Genomic DNA, 20,431 nt, shown 5'->3' on the forward strand with positions numbered 1-20,431 from the left:
TTCACAAGGTTTTCACACACTGTTGCTGGTATTTTGGCCCATTCCTCCATGCAGATCTCCTCTAGAGCAGTGATGTGTTGGGGCTGTTGCTGCGCAACACGGACTTTCAACTCCCTCCAAAGATTTTCTATGGGGTTGAGATCTGAGATCTGGAGACTGGCTAGGCCACTCCAGGACCTTGAAATGCTTCTTACGAAGCCACTCCTTCGTTGCCCGGGCGGTGTGTTTGGGATCATTGTCATGCTGAAAGTACCCAGCCACGTTTCATCTTCAATGCCCTTGCTGATGGAAGGAGGGTTTCACTCAAAATCTCACGATACATGGCCCCATTCATTCTTTCCTTTACATGGATCAGTCGTCCTGGTCCCTTTGCAGAAAAACAACCCCAAAGCATGATGTTTACACCCCCATGCTTCACAGTAGGTATGGTGTTCTTTGGATGCAACTCAGCATTCTTTGTCCTCCAAACACGACGAGTTGAGTTTTTACCAAAAAGTTATATTTTGGTTTCATCTGACCATATGACATTCTCCCAATCTTTTTCTGGATCATCCAAATGCTCTCCGTTCTTGTGATAATTTTGACCCCACAGGGTGAGATCTTACGTGGAGCCCCAGATCGAGGGAGATTATCAGTGGTCTTGTATGTCTTCCATTTCCTAATAATTGCTCCCACAGTTGATTTCTTCAAACCAAGCTGCTTACCTATTGCAGATTCAGTCTTCCCAGCCTGGTGCAGGTCTACAATTTTGTTTCGGGTGTCCTTTGACAGCTCTTTGGTCATGGCCATAGTGGAGTTTGGAGTGTGACTGTTTGAGGTTGTGGACAGGTGTCTTTTATACTGATAACAAGTTCAAACAGGTGCCATTAATACAGGTAACGAGTGGAGGACAGAGGAGCCTCTTAAAGAAGAAGTTACAGGTCTGTGAGAGCCAGAAATCTTGCTTGTTTGTAGGTGACCAAATACTTATTTTCCACCATAATTTGCAGATAAAGTCATTAAAAATCCTACAATATGATTTTCTGGATTTTTAAAAATCATTTTGTCTGTCATAGTTGAAGTGTACCTATGATGAAAATGTCAGGCCTCATCTTTTTAAGTGGGAGAACTTGCACAATTGGTGGCTGACTAAATACTTTTTTTGCCCCACTGTATCTACAACGAAACATACATGTGTATGTGTGCATGTGCCTATGTTCGGGTTACTTCACCGTTCTAGTGGTCCATAGGGTGTATTTTTACCTGCTTTTTAAATCTGATTCTACTATAATATATGATAACCCTACTACCCATCCCCTAACTGGAGGAATGGACAACAAGTACGTTTCTACTTCCAGCTTGTACATACTATATACATTTTATGGACACAGTATATTTTACAATAGTTATCTTTTGTTTGTTTTTAGTCCCATCCTTCAGCTCCCCTCAACCCCTCCCATCTATCTCTGAACACCATCCAGTTTAGGTTCTCCTCCTCAGTGATCTTTATCCAGAAGGGCGTTCCTCCTATCAGTGATCTCCTTTTATCCATACAGGTTAGGCTTTCCTCCTATCAGTGATCTCCTTTATCCATACAGGTCAGGCTTTCCTCCTATCAGTGGTCTCCTTTATCCATACAGGTCAGGCTTTCCTCCTATCAGTGATCTCCTTTATCCATACAGGTTAGGCTTTCCTCCTATCAGTGGTCTCCTTTATCCATACAGGTCAGGCTTTCCTCCTATCAGTGATCTCCTTCATCCAACAGGTCAGGTTTTCCTCCTATCAGTGATCTCCTTCATCCATACAGGTCAAGCTTTCCTCCTATCAATGATCTTTATCCAGACAGGTTAGGCTTTCCTCCTATCAGTGATCTTTATCCAGACAGGTTAGGCTTTCCTCCTATCAGTGGTCTCCTTTATCCAACAGGTCAGGTTTTCCTTCTATCAGTGATCTCCTTTATCCATACAGGTTAGGCTTTCCTCCTATCAGTGATCTCCTTTATCCATACAGGTCAGGCTTTCCTCCTATCAGTGATCTCCTTTATCCATACAGGTTAGGCTTTCCTCCTATCAGTGATCTTTATCCAGACAGGTTAGGCTTTCCTCCTATCAATGATCTTTATCCAGACAGGTTAGGCTTTCCTCCTACCAGTGATCTTCATCCAGAAGGGCTTTCCTCTTATCAGTGATCTTTATCCAGAAGGGCTTTCCTCCTATCAGTGATCTTCATCCAGAAGGGCTTTCCTCCTGGTACATGTAAATGGTGAATAAAAGGTGATATTTTCCTCATACTGTTACTTAATGGAGATTCTCCTGACCCAAGATGCTACTGAAAACAGTCCAGACGAGCCTCGACAGTATCACACAAATTATTCAGTGATTAACACTGATCAATATGCTCCCAAATTGTCCATTTGTTTTCATGAAATAGCTCAACATAAATACACCGACTGCATTCTCTTTCACTTTTATTGAATGATACCAGAACAGCGTTGATCACATTCAATCACTTTCATTCTAACAGAAACAGCATGTCAAAGCACCACCCATCCAAGGCTCGGCCCAATACAACACATCCAAGGCTCGGCCCAATACAACACATCCAAGGCTCGGCCCAATACAACACATCCAAGGCTCGGCCCAATACAACACATCCAAGGCTCGGCCCAATACAACACATCCAAGGCTCGGCCCAATACAACACATCCAAGGCTCGGCCCAATACAACACATCCAAGGCTCGGCCCAATACAACACATCCAAGTTCAGTCTCTGTCAAGGAGTTAAGCACACAGTCACACGTATTGTATGTGTGGAGGCTAGAAGTACAAGGTTGAGGGATGATATAATGATGTTTGCCCAGCTATGTCTTGCTGGTCAGGAATGGGAACACCCACCTCAAGTGGAAATAATATATATAAAATATAAAAGAACAATTAAGAGGAGACTGAGGGGCGATCTGTGATGTTGACAGATATCCCCATGAACAATCCTGACTTTAAATAAAAATATGCCTCTGTCAAAATCAAGACAAAAGCAGATTTTTTAACATTCTGAATATGGAACAGAGCAAGATGTCTTCCTTACTTGGATGAGTGTCAATATGCTCTAGGAAATTGCAATCCTCTTCTTCACACAAAAGCAACACATTTTTTTATTGTGTCAGTTGAAAATATGTTTTCAAAGTAAAAAGTAGGTAACAGCTGGTGTATGGTGCTAATTGTAGAACATATTGTTGTTGTTCAACTGTGTGGAAGGTTGAAGGTTTAACAAAGATGTCAAGTCAGACTGGAACGGCTTCATTTCTTTCTGTTTCCTCCGCCAGACAGAATCATCACCATCCTCATGAAGATGTTCAGAGTGTCCATGTAGATCCCCATGCACCTACAAGACAGGAGAACATCACAGAGCACCAATCGTCAGCTTCATAGATCACAATACAAGACAGGATAACACCACAGAGCACCAACCGTCAGCTTCATAGATCACTATACAAGACAGGATACCACCACTAGGCCAGTATTCACCTGTATAGTAGGCCAGAATTATACTGTATCAATGGTATTATACAGTATTATACTGCATCACAGTGGTACTGACAGTATTCTACTGCATCATAGTGGTACTGACAGTATTATACTGCATCACAGTGGTACTGACAGTATTATACTGCATCATAGTGGTATTATACTGCATCACAGTGGTACTGACAGTATTCTACTGCATCATAATGGTACTGACAGTATTCTACTGCATCATAATGGTACTGACAGTATTCTACTGCATCACAGTGGTACTGACAGTATTATACTGCATCATAGTGGTATTCTACTGCATCACAGTGGTACTGACAGTATTCTACTGCATCACAGTGGTACTGACAGTATTCTACTGCATCACAGTGGTACTGACAGTATTATACTGCATCATAGTGGTATTATACTGCATCACAGTGGTACTGACAGTATTCTACTGCATCATAATGGTACTGACAGTATTCTACTGCATCACAGTGGTACTGACAGTATTATACTGCATCACAGTGGTACTGACAGTATTATACTGCATCATAGTGATATTATACTGCATCACAGTGGTACTGACAGTATTCTACTGCATCATAATGGTACTGACAGTATTCTACTGCATCACAGTGGTACTGACAGTATTATACTGCATCATAGTGGTATTCTACTGCATCACAATGGTACTGACAGTATTCTACTGCATCACAGTGGTACTGACAGTATTCTACTGCATCACAGTGGTACTGACAGTATTCTACTGCATCACAGTGGTACTGACAGTATTCTACTGCATCATAGTGGTACTGACAGTATTATACTGCATCATAATGGTACTGACAGTATTCTACTGCATCACAGTGGTACTGACAGTATTATACTGCATCATAATGGTATTCTACACTGAACAAAAATATAAAACGCAACATGGAACCATTTCAAAGATTTTACTGAGTTACAGTTCATAAGGAAAATCAGTCAATTGAAATAAATTCATTAGATCCTGATCTATGGATTTCACATGACTGAGAATAGAGATATGCATCTGTTGGTCACAGATACCTTAAAAAAAAGGTAAGGCGTGGATCAGAAATCCAGTCAGTATCTGGTGTGACCACCATTCACCATGCAGCGCGACACATCTCCTTCACATAGAGCTGATCAGGCTGTTGATTGTGGGCTGTGGAATGTTGTCCCACTCTTCAATGGATGTGCGAAGTTCCTGGATATTGGCGGGAACTGGAACAAGCTGTCATACATGTTGACCCAGAACATCTCAAACATGCTCAATTAGTGACATGTCTGGTGAGTATGCAGGCCATGGAAGGACTGGGACATTTTTAGTCACTAGGAAATGTGTCCAGATGTAACATGGGTCCGTGCATTATCATGCTGAAACATGAGGTGATGGCGGCGGATGAATGGCACGACAATGTCAATGTGCCATCAATAAAACGCAATTGTGTTGGTTGGTCCGTAGCTGATGCCAACACATACCACAACCCCACTGCCACCATGGGGCACTCTGTTCACAATGTTGGCATCAGCAAACCGCTCACCCACTCGACACCATACATGCTGCCTGCCATCTGCCCGGGTGTTGAAACAGGGATTCATCCGTGAAGAGCACATTTCTCCAGCGTACCAGTGGCCACTGAAGTGAGCATTTTGCACTCTGAAGTCAGTTATGATGCCGAACTGCAGTCAGGTCAAGACCCTGGTGAGGACAACGAGCACACAGATGAGCTTCCCTGAGACGGTTTCTGACAGTTTGTGTAGAAATTCTTTGGTTGTGCAAACCCCCAGATTCATCAACTGCCCGGGTGGCTGGTCTCAGACGATCCCGCAGGTGAAGAAGCCGGATGTAGAGGTCCTGGGCTGGCGTGTTTACACGTGGTCTCCGGTTGGAGGTACTGTCAACGACATTGGAGGTGGCTTATGGCAGAGAAATTAACATTCAATTATCTGGCCAAAGCTTGAATGTACATAACTGCAGTCACTATGCTAAATGCAAACTCCCTCAAAACTTGAGACATCTGTGGCATTGTGTCGTGTGACAAAACTGCACATTTTAGGGTGGCCTTTTATTGTCCTCAGCACAAGGTTCTTGATATGCCACACCTGTCAGGTGGTTGGATTATGTTGGAAAAGGAGAAATGCTCACTAACAGGGATGAAAACAAATTTGTGCACAACATTTTAGAGTAATAATCTTTTTGTACTTATGGAACATGTTGGGGCTCTTCTATTTCATGAAACAAAGGACCAACACTTTACATGTTGCGTTTATATATATCTATATATATATCAATCTGTTTAAACAGTAAGGAACAGACCTGGACTAGTTGACTACCTGTTTAAACAGTAAGGAACTGGACTAGTTGACTGTCTGTTTAAACAGTAAGGTATAGACCTGGACTAGTTGACTGTCTGTTTAAACAGTAAGGTACAGACCTGGACTAGTTGACTACCTGTTTAAACAGTAAGGTACAGACCTGGACTAGTTGACTGTCTGTTTAAACAGTAAGGAACAGACCTGGACTAGTTGACTGTCTGTTTAAACAGTAAGGAACAGACCTGGACTAGTTGACTGTCTGTTTAAACAGTAAGGAACAGACCTGGACTAGTTGACTGTCTGTTTAAACAGTAAGGAACAGACCTGGACTAGTTGACTGTCTGTTTAAACAGTAAGGAACAGACCTGGACTAGTTGACTGTCTGTTTAAACAGTAAGGAACAGACCTGGACTAGTTGACTACCTGTTTAAACAGTAAGGTACAGACCTGGACTAGTTGACTACCTGTTTAAACAGTAAGGTATAGACCTGGACTAGTTGACTGTCTGTTTAAACAGTAAGGTATAGACCTGGACTAGTTGACTGTCTGTTTAAACAGTAAGGAACAGACCTGGACTAGTTGACTGTCTGTTTAAACAGTAAGGAACAGACCTGGACTAGTTGACTGTCTGTTTAAACAGTAAGGAACAGACCTGGACTAGTTGACTGTCTGTTTAAACAGTAAGGTATAGACCTGGACTAGTTGACTGCCTGTTTAAACAGTAAGGAACAGACCTGGACTAGTTGACTGTCTGTTTAAACAGTAAGGTATAGACCTGGACTAGTTGACTGGCTGTTTAAACAGTAAGGTATAGACCTGGACTAGTTGACTGTCTGTTTAAACAGTAAGGAACAGACCTGGACTAGTTGACTATCTGTTTAAACAGTAAGGAACAGACCTGGACTAGTTGACTGTCTGTTTAAACAGTAAGGAACAGACCTGGACTAGTTGACAATCTGTTTAAACAGTAAGGAACAGACCTGGACTAGTTGACTGTCTGTTTAAACAGTAAGGAACAGACCTGGACTAGTTGACTGTCTGTTTAAACAGTAAGGAACAGACCTGGACTAGTTGACTGTCTGTTTAAACAGTAAGGAACAGACCTGGACTAGTTGACTGTCTGTTTAAACAGTAAGGAACAGACCTGGACTAGTTGACTGTCTGTTTAAACAGTAAGGAACAGACCTGGACTAGTTGACTATCTGTTTAAACAGTAAGGAACAGACCTGGACTAGTTGACTGCCTGTTTAAACAGTAAGGAACTGGACTAGTTGACTATCTGTTTAAACAGTAAGGAACAGACCTGGACTAGTTGACTGCCTGTTTAAACAGTAAGGAACTGGACTAGTTGACTGTCTGTTTAAACAGTAAGGAACAGAGCTGGACTAGTTGACTGTCTGTTTAAACAGTAAGGAACAGAGCTGGACTAGTTGACTGTCTGTTTAAACAGTAAGGAACAGACCTGGACTAGTTGACTACCTGTTTAAACAGTAAGGAACAGACCTGGACTAGTTGACTGTCTGTTTAAACAGTAAGGTATAGACCTGGACTAGTTGACCATCTGTTTAAACAGTAAGGAACAGACCTGGACTAGTTGACTGTCTGTTTAAACAGTAAGGAACTGGACTAGTTGACTGTCTGTTTAAACAGTAAGGAACAGACCTGGACTAGTTACACTATCTGTTTAAACAGTAAGGAACAGACCTGGACTAGTTGACTGTCTGTTTAAACAGTAAGGAACAGACCTGGACTAGTTGACTGTCTGTTTAAACAGTAAGGAACTGGACTAGTTGACTGTCTGTTTAAACAGTAAGGAACAGACCTGGACTAGTTGACTGTCTGTTTAAACAGTAAGGAACAGACCTGGACTAGTTGACTGTCTGTTTAAACAGTAAGGAACTGGACTAGTTGACTGTCTGTTTAAACAGTAAGGAACAGACCTGGACTAGTTACACTATCTGTTTAAACAGTAAGGAACAGACCTGGACTAGTTGACTGTCTGTTTAAACAGTAAGGAACAGACCTGGACTAGTTGACTGTCTGTTTAAACAGTAAGGAACAGACCTGGACTAGTTGACTGTCTGTTTAAACAGTAAGGAACAGACCTGGACTAGTTGACTGTCTGTTTAAACAGTAAGGAACAGACCTGGACTAGTTGACTGTCTGTTTAAACAGTAAGGAACAGACCTGGACTAGTTGACTGTCTGTTTAAACAGTAAGGAACAGACCTGGACTAGTTGACTGTCTGTTTAAACAGTAAGGAACAGACCTGGACTAGTTGACTGTCTGTTTAAACAGTAAGCAACAGACCTGGACTAGTTGACTGTCTGTTTAAACAGTAAGGAACAGACCTGGACTAGTTGACTGTCTGTTTAAACAGTAAGGAACTGACCTGGACTAGTTGACTGTCTGTTTAAACAGTAAGGTATAGAACTGGACTAGTTGACTGTCTGTTTAAACAGTAAGGAACAGACCTGGACTAGTTGACTGTCTGTTTAAACAGTAAGGAACAGACCTGGACTAGTTGACTGTCTGTTTAAACAGTAAGGAACAGACCTGGACTAGTTGACTGTCTGTTTAAACAGTAAGGAACAGACCTGGACTAGTTGACTGTCTGTTTAAACAGTAAGCAACAGACCTGGACTAGTTGACTGTCTGTTTAAACAGTAAGGAACAGACCTGGACTAGTTGACTGTCTGTTTAAACAGTAAGGAACTGACCTGGACTAGTTGACTGTCTGTTTAAACAGTAAGGTATAGAACTGGACTAGTTGACTGTCTGTTTAAACAGTAAGGAACAGACCTGGACTAGTTGACTGTCTGTTTAAACAGTAAGCAACAGACCTGGACTAGTTGACTGTCTGTTTAAACAGTAAGGAACAGACCTGGACTAGTTGACTGTCTGTTTAAACAGTAAGGAACTGACCTGGACTAGTTGACTGTCTGTTTAAACAGTAAGGTATAGAACTGGACTAGTTGACTGTCTGTTTAAACAGTAAGGAACAGACCTGGACTAGTTGACTGTCTGTTTAAACAGTAAGGAACAGACCTGGACTAGTTGACTGTCTGTTTAAACAGTAAGGAACAGACCTGGACTAGTTGACTGTCTGTTTAAACAGTAAGGAACAGACCTGGACTAGTTGACTGTCTGTTTAAACAGTAAGCAACAGACCTGGACTAGTTGACTGTCTGTTTAAACAGTAAGGAACAGACCTGGACTAGTTGACTGTCTGTTTAAACAGTAAGGAACTGACCTGGACTAGTTGACTGTCTGTTTAAACAGTAAGGTATAGAACTGGACTAGTTGACTGTCTGTTTAAACAGTAAGGAACAGACCTGGACTAGTTGACTGTCTGTTTAAACAGTAAGGAACAGACCTGGACTAGTTGACTGTCTGTTTAAACAGTAAGGAACTGGACTAGTTGACTGTCTGTTTAAACAGTAAGGAACAGACCTGGACTAGTTGACTGTCTGTTTAAACAGTAAGGAACAGACCTGGACTAGTTGACTGTCTGTTTAAACAGTAAGGAACAGACCTGGACTAGTTGACTGTCTGTTTAAACAGTAAGGAACTGGACTAGTTGACTGTCTGTTTAAACAGTAAGGTATAGACCTGGACTAGTTGACTGTCTGTTTAAACAGTAAGGAACAGACCTGGACTAGTTGACTGTCTGTTTAAACAGTAAGGTATAGACCTGGACTAGTTGACTGTCTGTTTAAACAGTAAGGAACAGACCTGGACTAGTTGACTGTCTGTTTAAACAGTAAGGTACAGACCTGGACTAGTTGACTGCCTGTTTAAACAGTAAGGACCTGGACTAGTTGACTGTCTGTTTAAACAGTAAGGAACAGACCTGGACTAGTTGACTGTCTGTTTAAACAGTAAGGAACAGACCTGGACTAGTTGACTATCTATTTAAACAGTAAGGAACAGACCTGGACTAGTTGACTGTCTGTTTAAACAGTAAGGAACTGGACTAGTTGACTGTCTGTTTAAACAGTAAGGAACAGACCTGGACTAGTTGACTGTCTGTTTAAACAGTAAGGAACAGACCTGGACTAGTTGACTGTCTGTTTAAACAGTAAGGAACAGACCTGGACTAGTTGACTGTCTGTTTAAACAGTAAGGTATAGACCTGGACTAGTTGACTGTCTGTTTAAACAGTAAGGTATAGACCTGGACTAGTTGACTATCTGTTTAAACAGTAAGGAACAGACCTGGACTAGTTGACTGTCTGTTTAAACAGTAAGGAACAGACCTGGACTAGTTGACTGTCTGTTTAAACAGTAAGGAACAGACCTGGACTAGTTGACTGTCTGTTTAAACAGTAAGGAACAGACCTGGACTAGTTGACTGTCTGTTTAAACAGTAAGGAACAGACCTGGACTAGTTGACAATCTGTTTAAACAGTAAGGAACAGACCTGGACTAGTTGACTGTCTGTTTAAACAGTAAGGAACAGAAATCAGACAGCAGGACAGATTACTCTGCAGACGTCACTTACGAGTTGATGGGATCGTATTTCTGCATCCCGTACATGGGGTACGTCTCCGCCCTCTTGATGACCTTCTGGGTGTCGTAGAGCAGGAACATGCTGAAGAGGACCAGACCTCCGTAGATAGCGATGGAGTAGAGGCCTGCTCCCATCGCTGAGGTAGGGGGCAGGAACATTGAGCCTGGGGACAGAGAGAGTGGAGAGGACATTATATTAACACCATGTCCTCAAGCTCAATTAATAACTGAGGGGAAATTATGTGTCACGGGTGTTTGTCACCAGAGAGCCAGATCCTAAATAATACTATTTGAAGAAGAAGAAACTGCAGCACACTGGTATCTTGAATACTCCACTAACAATTTACTGGGTTTGATGAAACAAAAGGCTACGGTTCAACAGACTTCATTGATGTCTGTCTACCATGTTGTTGTCTGTCTACCATGTTGTCGTTCCATTGATGTCTGTCTACCATGTTGTTGTTCCATTGATGTCTGTCTACCATGTTGTTGTTCCATTGATGTCTGTCTACCATGTTGTTGTTCCATTGATGTCTGTCTACCATGTTTTTGTTCCATTGATGTCTGTCTACCATGTTGTTTTCCATTGATGTCTGTCTACCATGTTGTTTTTCATTTTATGTCCGTCTACCATGTTGTTGTCCGTCTACCATGTTGTTTTTCATTGATGTCCGTCTGCCATGTTGTTGTCTGTCTACCATGTTGTTTTCCAATGTCTGTCTACCATGTTTTCCAATGATGTCTGTCTACCATGTTGTTTTTCATTGATGTCCGTCTACCATGTTGTTTTTCATTGATGTCCGTCTACCATGTTGTTGTCTGTCTACCATGTTGTTTTTCATTGATGTCCGTCTACCATGTTGATGTCCGTCTACCATGTTGTTGTCTGTCTACCATGTTGTTTTTCATTGATGTCCGTCTACCATGTTGATGTCCGTCTACCATGTTGATGTCCGTCTACCATGTTGAGGTCTGTCTACCATGTTGTTTTTCATTGATGTCCGTCTACCATGTTGATGTCCGTCTACCATGTTGATGTCCGTCTACCATGTTGTTGTCTGTCTACCATGTTGTTTTTCATTGATGTCCGTCTACCATGTTGATGTCCGTCTACCATGTTGAGGTCTGTCTACCATGTTGTTTTTCATTGATGTCCGTCTACCATGTTGATGTCCGTCTACCATGTTGATGTCCGTCTACCATGTTGAGGTCCGTCTACCATGTTGAGGTCCGTCTACCATGTTGAGGTCTGTCTACCATGTTGTTTTTCATTGATAACAATTTATTTGTCCTCTAAAAGTTTGATGTTTACATCCCTGCATTTTATGTTCCTTTGTGAATTGGACCATAATAAAACAGACTGAAGAAACGCCTACTAACCGTTTAGTGGAGACCACTGAACCCACAGCCAGGGTTATTGATCTAAGGATACTAACCGATAGAGACCACTAAACCCACAGCCAGGGTTATTGATCTAAAGATACTAACCGTTTAGTGGAGACCACTGAACCCACAGCCAGGGTTATTGATCTAAAGATACTAACCGTTTAGTGGAGACCACTGAACCCACAGCCAGGGTTATTGATCTAAAGATACTAACCGTTTAGTGGAGACCACTAAACCCACAGCCAGGGTTATTGATCTAAGGATACTAACCGTTTAGTGGAGACCACTAAACCCACAGCCAGGGTTATTGATCTAAAGATACTAACCGTTTAGTGGAGACCACTAAACCCACAGCCAGGGTTATTGATCTAAGGATACTAACCGATAGAGACCACTAAACCCACAGCCAGGGTTATTGATCTAAAGATACTAACCGTTTAGTGGAGACCACTGAACCCACAGCCAGGGTTATTGATCTAAAGATACTAACCGTTTAGTGGAGACCACTGAACCCACAGCCAGGGTTATTGATCTAAAGATACTAACCGTTTAGTGGAGACCACTAAACCCACAGCCAGGGTTATTGATCTAAGGATACTAACCGTTTAGTGGAGACCACTAAACCCACAGCCAGGGTTATTGATCTAAAGATACTAACCGTTTAGTGGAGACCACTAAACCCACAGCCAGGGTTATTGATCTAAGGATACTAACCGTTTAGTGGAGACCACTAAACCCACAGCCAGGGTTATTGATCTAAAGATACTAACCGTTTAGTGGAGACCACTGAACCCACAGCCAGGGTTATTGATCTAAAGATACTAACCGTTTAGTGGAGACCACTAAACCCACAGCCAGGGTTATTGATCTAAAGATACTAACCGTTTAGTGGAGGCCACTAAACCCACAGCCAGGGTTATTGATCTAAAGATACTAACCGTTTAGTGGAGACCACTGAACCCACAGCCAGGGTTATTGATCTAAAGATACTAACCGTTTAGTGGAGACCACTAAACCCACAGCCAGGGTTATTGATCTAAAGATACTAACCGTTTAGTGGAGACCACTGAACCCACAGCCAGGGTTATTGATCTAAAGATACTAACCGTTTAGTGGAGACCACTAAACCCACAGCCAGGGTTATTGATCTAAGGATACTAACCGTTTAGTGGAGACCACTAAACCCACAGCCAGGGTTATTGATCTAAAGATACTAACCGTTTAGTGGAGACCACTGAACCCACAGCCAGGGTTATTGATCTAAAGATACTAACCGTTTAGTGGAGACCACTGAACCCACAGCCAGGGTTATTGATCTAAGGATACTAACCGTTTAGTGGAGACCACTGAACCCACAGCCAGGGTTATTGATCTAAAGATACTAACCAATAGAGGTGGAGACCACTAAACCCACAGCCAGGGTTATTGATCTAAGGATACTAACCGTTTAGTGGAGACCACTGAACCCACAGCCAGGGTTATTGATCTAAAGATACTAACCGTTTAGTGGAGACCACTGAACCCACAGCCAGGGTTATTGATCTAAGGATACTAACCGTTTAGTGGAGACCACTGAACCCACAGCCAGGGTTATTGATCTAAAGATACTAACCAATAGAGGTGGAGACCACTGAAACCCACAGCCAGGGTTATTGATCTAAAGATACTAACCGTTTAGTGGAGACTACTGAACCCACAGCCAGGGTTATTGATCTAAGGATACTAACCGTTTAGTGGAGACCACTGAACCCACAGCCAGGGTTATTGATCTAAAGATACTAACCAATAGAGGTGGAGACCACTAAACCCACAGCCAGGGTTATTGATCTAAGGATACTAACCGTTTAGTGGAGACCACTGAACCCACAGCCAGGGTTATTGATCTAAAGATACTAACCGTTTAGTGGAGACCACTGAACCCACAGCCAGGGTTATTGATCTAAGGATACTAACCGTTTAGTGGAGACCACTGAACCCACAGCCAGGGTTATTGATCTAAAGATACTAACCAATAGAGGTGGAGACCACTGAAACCCACAGCCAGGGTTATTGATCTAAAGATACTAACCGTTTAGTGGAGACTACTGAACCCACAGCCAGGGTTATTGATCTAAGGATACTAACCGTTTAGTGGAGACCACTGAACCCACAGCCAGGGTTATTGATCTAAAGATACTAACCAATAGAGGTGGAGACCACTAAACCCACAGCCAGGGTTATTGATCTAAAGATACTAACCGTTTAGTGGAGACCACTGAACCCACAGCCAGGGTTATTGATCTAAAGATACTAACCGATAGAGACCACTAAACCCACAGCCAGGGTTATTGATCTAAAGATACTAACCGTTTAGTGGAGACCACTGAACCCACAGCCAGGGTTATTGATCTAAAGCTACTAACCGATAGAGACCACTAAACCCACAGCCAGGGTTATTGATCTAAAGATACTAACCGTTTAGTGGAGACCACTGAACCCACAGCCAGGGTTATTGATCTAAAGATACTAACCGTTTAGTGGAGACCACTAAACCCACAGCCAGGGTTATTGATCTAAAGATACTAACCGTTTAGTGGAGACCACTGAACCCACAGCCAGGGTTATTGATCTAAAGATACTAACCGTTTAGTGGAGACCACTGAACCCACTGCCAGGGTTATTGATCTAAAGATACTAACCGTTTAGTGGATACCACTGAACCCACAGCCAGGGTTATTGATCTAAAGATACGAACCGTTTAGTGGAGACCACTAAACACACAGCCAGGGTTATTGATCTAAGGATACTAACCGTTTAGTGGAGACCACTGAACCCACAGCCAGGGTTATTGATCTAAAGATACTAACCGTTTAGTGGAGACCACTAAACCCACAGCCAGGGTTATTGATCTAAGGATACTAACCGATAGAGACCACTAAACCCACAGCCAGGGTTATTGATCTAAAGATACTAACCGATAGAGACCACTGAAACCCACAGCCAGGGTTATTGATCTAAAGATACTAACCGTTTAGTGGAGACCACTAAACCCACAGCCAGGGTTATTGATCTAAGGATACTAACCGATAGAGACCACTAAACCCACAGCCAGGGTTATTGATCTAAAGATACTAACCGTTTAGTGGAGACCACTGAACCCACAGCCAGGGTTATTGATCTAAAGATACTAACCGTTTAGTGGAGACCACTAAACCCACAGCCAGGGTTATTGATCTAAGGATACTAACCGTTTAGTGGAGACCACTGAACCCACAGCCAGGGTTATTGATCTAAAGATACTAACCGTTTAGTGGAGACCACTGAACCCACAGCCAGGGTTATTGATCTAAAGATACTAACCAATAGAGACCACTGAAACCCACAGCCAGGGTTATTGATCTAAAGATACTAACCGATAGAGACACTGAAACCCACAGCCAGGGTTATTGATCTAAAGATACTAACCGATAGAGACCACTGAAACCCACAGCCAGGGTTATTGATCTAAAGATACTAACCGATAGAGACCACTGAAACCCACAGCCAGGGTTATTGATCTAAAGATACTAACCGTTTAGTGGAGACCACTGAACCCACAGCCAGGGTTATTGATCTAAGGATACTAACCGTTTAGTGGAGACCACTGAACCCACAGCCAGGGTTATTGATCTAAAGATACTAACCAATAGAGGTGGAGACCACTGAAACCCACAGCCAGGGTTATTGATCTAAAGATACTAACCGTTTAGTGGAGACTACTGAACCCACAGCCAGGGTTATTGATCTAAGGATACTAACCGTTTAGTGGAGACCACTGAACCCACAGCCAGGGTTATTGATCTAAAGATACTAACCAATAGAGGTGGAGACCACTAAACCCACAGCCAGGGTTATTGATCTAAAGATACTAACCGTTTAGTGGAGACCACTGAACCCACAGCCAGGGTTATTGATCTAAAGATACTAACCGATAGAGACCACTAAACCCACAGCCAGGGTTATTGATCTAAAGATACTAACCGTTTAGTGGAGACCACTGAACCCACAGCCAGGGTTATTGATCTAAAGATACTAACCGTTTAGTGGAGAGCACTAAACCCACAGCCAGGGTTATTGATCTAAAGATACTAACCGTTTAGTGGAGACCACTGAACCCACAGCCAGGGTTATTGATCTAAAGATACTAACCGTTTAGTGGAGACCACTGAACCCACTGCCAGGGTTATTGATCTAAAGATACTAACCGTTTAGTGGAGACCACTGAACCCACAGCCAGGGTTATTGATCTAAAGATACTAACCGTTTAGTGGAGACCACTAAACACACAGCCAGGGTTATTGATCTAAGGATACTAACCGTTTAGTGGAGACCACTGAACCCACAGCCAGGGTTATTGATCTAAAGATACTAACCGTTTAGTGGAGACCACTAAACCCACAGCCAGGGTTATTGATCTAAGGATACTAACCGATAGAGACCACTGAAACCCACAGCCAGGGTTATTGATCTAAAGATACTAACCGTTTAGTGGAGACCACTAAACCCACAGCCAGGGTTATTGATCTAAGGATACTAACCGATAGAGACCACTAAACCCACAATCAGGGTTATTGATCTAAAGATACTAACCGTTTAGTGGAGACCACTGAACCCACAGCCAGGGTTATTGATCTAAAGATACTAACCGTTTAGTGGAGACCACTAAACCCACAGCCAGGGTTATTGATCTAAGGATACTAACCGTTTAGTGGAGACCACTGAACCCACAGCCAGGGTTATTGATCTAAAGATACTAACCAATAGAGACCACTGAAACCCACAGCCAGGGTTATTGATTTAAAGATACTAACCGATAGAGACCACTGAAACCCACAGCCAGGGTTATTGATCTAAAGATACTAACCGATAGAGACCACTGAAACCCACAGCCAGGGTTATTGATCTAAAGATACTAACCGATAGAGACCACTGAAACCCACAGCCAGGGTTATTGATCTAAAGATACTAACCGATAGAGACCACTAAACCCACAGCCAGGGTTATTGATCTAAAGATACTAACCGATAGAGACCACTGAAACCCACAGCCAGGGTTATTGATCTAAAGATACTAACCGATAGAGACCACTGAAACCCACAGCCAGGGTTATTGATCTAAAGATACTAACCGATAGAGGTGGAGACCACTGAAACCCACAGCCAGGGTTATTGATCTAAAGATACTAACCGATAGAGACCACTGAAACCCACAGCAAGGGTTATTGATCTAAAGATACTAACCAATAGAGGTGGAGACCACTAAAACCCACAGCCAGGGTTATTGATCTAAAGATACTAACCGTTTAGTGGAGACCACTAAACCCACAGCCAGGGTTATTGATCTAAAGATACTAACCGATAGAGACCACTGAAACCCACAGCCAGGGTTATTGCTCTAAAGATACTAACCGATAGAGACCACTAAACCCACAGCCAGGGTTATTGATCTAAAGATACTAACCGATAGAGACCACTGAAACCCACAGCCAGGGTTATTGATCTAAAGATACTAACCGATAGAGACCACTGAAACCCACAGCCAGGGTTATTGATCTAAAGATACTAACCGATAGAGGTGGAGACCACTGAAACCCACAGCCAGGGTTATTGATCTAAAGATACTAACCGATAGAGACCACTGAAACCCACAGCAAGGGTTATTGATCTAAAGATACTAAGCGATAGAGGTGGAGACCACTAAACCCACAGCCAGGGTTATTGATCTAAAGATACTAACCGATAGAGACCACTGAAACCCACAGCCAGGGTTATTGATCTAAGGATACTAACCGATAGAGACCACTGAAACCCACAGCCAGGGTTATTGATCTAAAGATACTAACCGATAGAGACCACTGAAACCCACTGCCAGGGTTATTGATCTAAAGATACTAACCGATAGAGACCACTGAAACCCACAGCCAGGGTTATTAATCTAAAGATACTAACCGATAGAGACCACTGAACCCACAGCCAGGGTTATTGATCTAAAGACACTAACCGTTAGAGACCACTGAAACCCACAGCCAGGGTTATTGATCTAAAGATACTAACCGATAGAGACCACTAAACCCACAGCCAGGGTTATTGATCTAAAGATACTAACCAATAGAGACCACTGAAACCCACAGCCAGGGTTATTGATCTAAAGATACTAACCGATAGAGACCACTGAAACCCACAGCCAGGGTTATTGATCTAAAGATACTAACCGATAGAGGTGGAGACCACTGAAACCCACAGCCAGGGTTATTGATCTAAAGATACTAACCGATAGAGACCACTGAAACCCACAGCAAGGGTTATTGATCTAAAGATACTAACCAATAGAGGTGGAGACCACTAAAACCCACAGCCAGGGTTATTGATCTAAAGATACTAACCGTTTAGTGGAGACCACTAAACCCACAGCCAGGGTTATTGATCTAAAGATACTAACCAATAGAGACCACTGAAACCCACAGCCAGGGTTATTGATCTAAAGATACTAACCGATAGAGACCACTGAAACCCACAGCCAGGGTTATTGATCTAAGGATACTAACCGATAGAGACCACTGAAACCCACAGCCAGGGTTATTGATCTAAAGATACTAACCGATAGAGACCACTGAAACCCACTGCCAGGGTTATTGATCTAAAGATACTAACCGATAGAGACCACTGAAACCCACAGCCAGGGTTATTGATCTAAAGATACTAACCGATAGAGACCACTGAACCCACAGCCAGGGTTATTGATCTAAAGACACTAACCGTTAGAGACCGCTGAAACCCACAGCCAGGGTTATTGATCTAAAGATACTAACCGATAGAGACCACTGAAACCCACAGCCAGGGTTATTGATCTAAAGATACTAACCGATAGAGACCACTGAAACCCACAGCCAGGGTTATTGATCTAAAGATACTAACCGATAGAGACCACTGAAACCCACAGCCAGGGTTATTGATCTAAAGATACTAACCGATAGAGGTGGAGACCACTGAAACCCACAGCCAGGGTTATTGATCTAAAGATACTAACCGATAGAGACCACTGAAACCCACAGCAAGGGTTATTGATCTAAAGATACTAACCAATAGAGGTGGAGACCACTAAAACCCACAGCCAGGGTTATTGATCTAAAGATACTAACCGTTTAGTGGAGACCACTAAACCCACAGCCAGGGTTATTGATCTAAAGATACTAACCAATAGAGACCACTGAAACCCACAGCCAGGGTTATTGATCTAAAGATACTAACCGATAGAGACCACTGAAACCCACAGCCAGGGTTATTGATCTAAAGATACTAACCGATAGAGACCACTGAAACCCACAGCCAGGGTTATTGATCTAAAGATACTAACCGATAGAGACCACTGAAACCCACAGCCAGGGTTATTGCTCTAAAGATACTAACCGATAGAGACCACTAAACCCACAGCCAGGGTTATTGATCTAAAGATACTAACCGATAGAGACCACTGAAACCCACAGCCAGGGTTATTGATCTAAAGATACTAACCGATAGAGACCACTGAAACCCACAGCAAGGGTTATTGATCTAAAGATACTAACCGATAGAGGTGGAGACCACTAAACCCACAGCCAGGGTTATTGATCTAAAGATACTAACCGATAGACACCACTGAAACCCACAGCCAGGGTTATTGATCTAAGGATACTAACCGATAGAGACCACTGAAACCCACAGCCAGGGTTATTGATCTAAAGATACTAACCGATAGAGACCACTGAAACCCACTGCCAGGGTTATTGATCTAAAGATACTAACCGATAGAGACCACTGAAACCCACAGCCAGGGTTATTGATCTAAAGATACTAACCGATAGAGACCACTGAAACCCACAGCCAGGGTTATTGATCTAAAGAAACTAACCGATGGAGGAGGCGAAGACGACTCCGAAGCCCACCGCCAGGGGTCCTCCCATGTTGAGGAACTTCTCACTGGGGGCACACATGGCCACGGTGGACAGACCCCCCACTATGCCCGCTGTGTACCAGGCTGCCCTCATCATCAGGGGCCCACCTAGCAGAGTCATGGGGGCTATGACCGCTCCCATCACACCTGGAAACACAGGGACAAATGGATGGATTTATTTAGTAGGTTAGTTTTTTTAAAAAGGGACCATGTACATACATCAAACATGAAAAATCACCAGATTTTACCTACACAGCTATTTATCATCTGAGGTCCAAATAAAGAGGTTATATATATATATCAAGATGTTCTACTTAAAGAAAACAGATCTGGTATTTAACAGTCTTCTCAGAATATTCTCACAGGCACAGAACCGGTGTCAGTAAGTACGAGAAAACCCTGTTCCATTCAAGTCGACTGCTGCTGCATAGTGAGGGTATTCTGAACCTTTATAGTACTGCCCTCTAGTGGTGAAAACAAGCAAGTGGGACGTTTCAATTGACAAATGCTTGGTAAAGTGAGAAGGTGAAGCAGTCCAACACCTGCATGTAGCATCCAGGCAAGATGTTTGGCTCCTGGGCTCTGGTCATAAGAGATAGATCTGACCAGCATGCCTGCTCCAATCATGGCTGCAAAGGTAGCTCCAATAGCCTGGTGAAAGAAATGACAAGTGTCTGTATTATTTGAACAAAAAAAAAATACCCACGGTGGCTATTATAAAGTGTCTCGAAATCACACACAATGGTTTGAAA

The 20,431-nt window shown here is 42.7% G+C and overlaps 1 protein-coding gene across 4 annotated transcripts in view; it reads right to left on the minus strand.

The window, feature by feature from the left end:
- Positions 1 to 2,429: 2,429 nt before the first annotated feature.
- The window catches only part of LOC109883477 (growth hormone-inducible transmembrane protein), a 40,080-nt gene continuing 22,078 nt past the window's right edge, over positions 2,430 to 20,431 (minus strand). For 2 of the 4 annotated variants that reach the window (XM_031821894.1, XM_031821896.1), the window contains exons 6-9: positions 20,222 to 20,330; positions 19,638 to 19,826; positions 10,339 to 10,510; positions 2,439 to 3,361 (exon numbers count right to left, since the gene is read on the minus strand). In XM_031821894.1, the coding sequence (XP_031677754.1) occupies positions 3,277 to 3,361; positions 10,339 to 10,510; positions 19,638 to 19,826; positions 20,222 to 20,330 (555 nt within the window). In that variant the 3' untranslated portion in view covers positions 2,439 to 3,276. Of the gene's footprint in view, positions 3,362 to 10,338; positions 10,511 to 19,637; positions 19,827 to 20,221; positions 20,331 to 20,431 lie in introns of all 4 variants that reach the window. The other 2 variants (XM_031821893.1, XM_031821895.1) reach the window with 2 other exon arrangements.

This window comes from Oncorhynchus kisutch, unplaced genomic scaffold (genome assembly GCF_002021735.2).
Source record: "Oncorhynchus kisutch isolate 150728-3 unplaced genomic scaffold, Okis_V2 scaffold4028, whole genome shotgun sequence".
Classification (NCBI taxonomy): domain Eukaryota; kingdom Metazoa; phylum Chordata; class Actinopteri; order Salmoniformes; family Salmonidae; genus Oncorhynchus; species Oncorhynchus kisutch.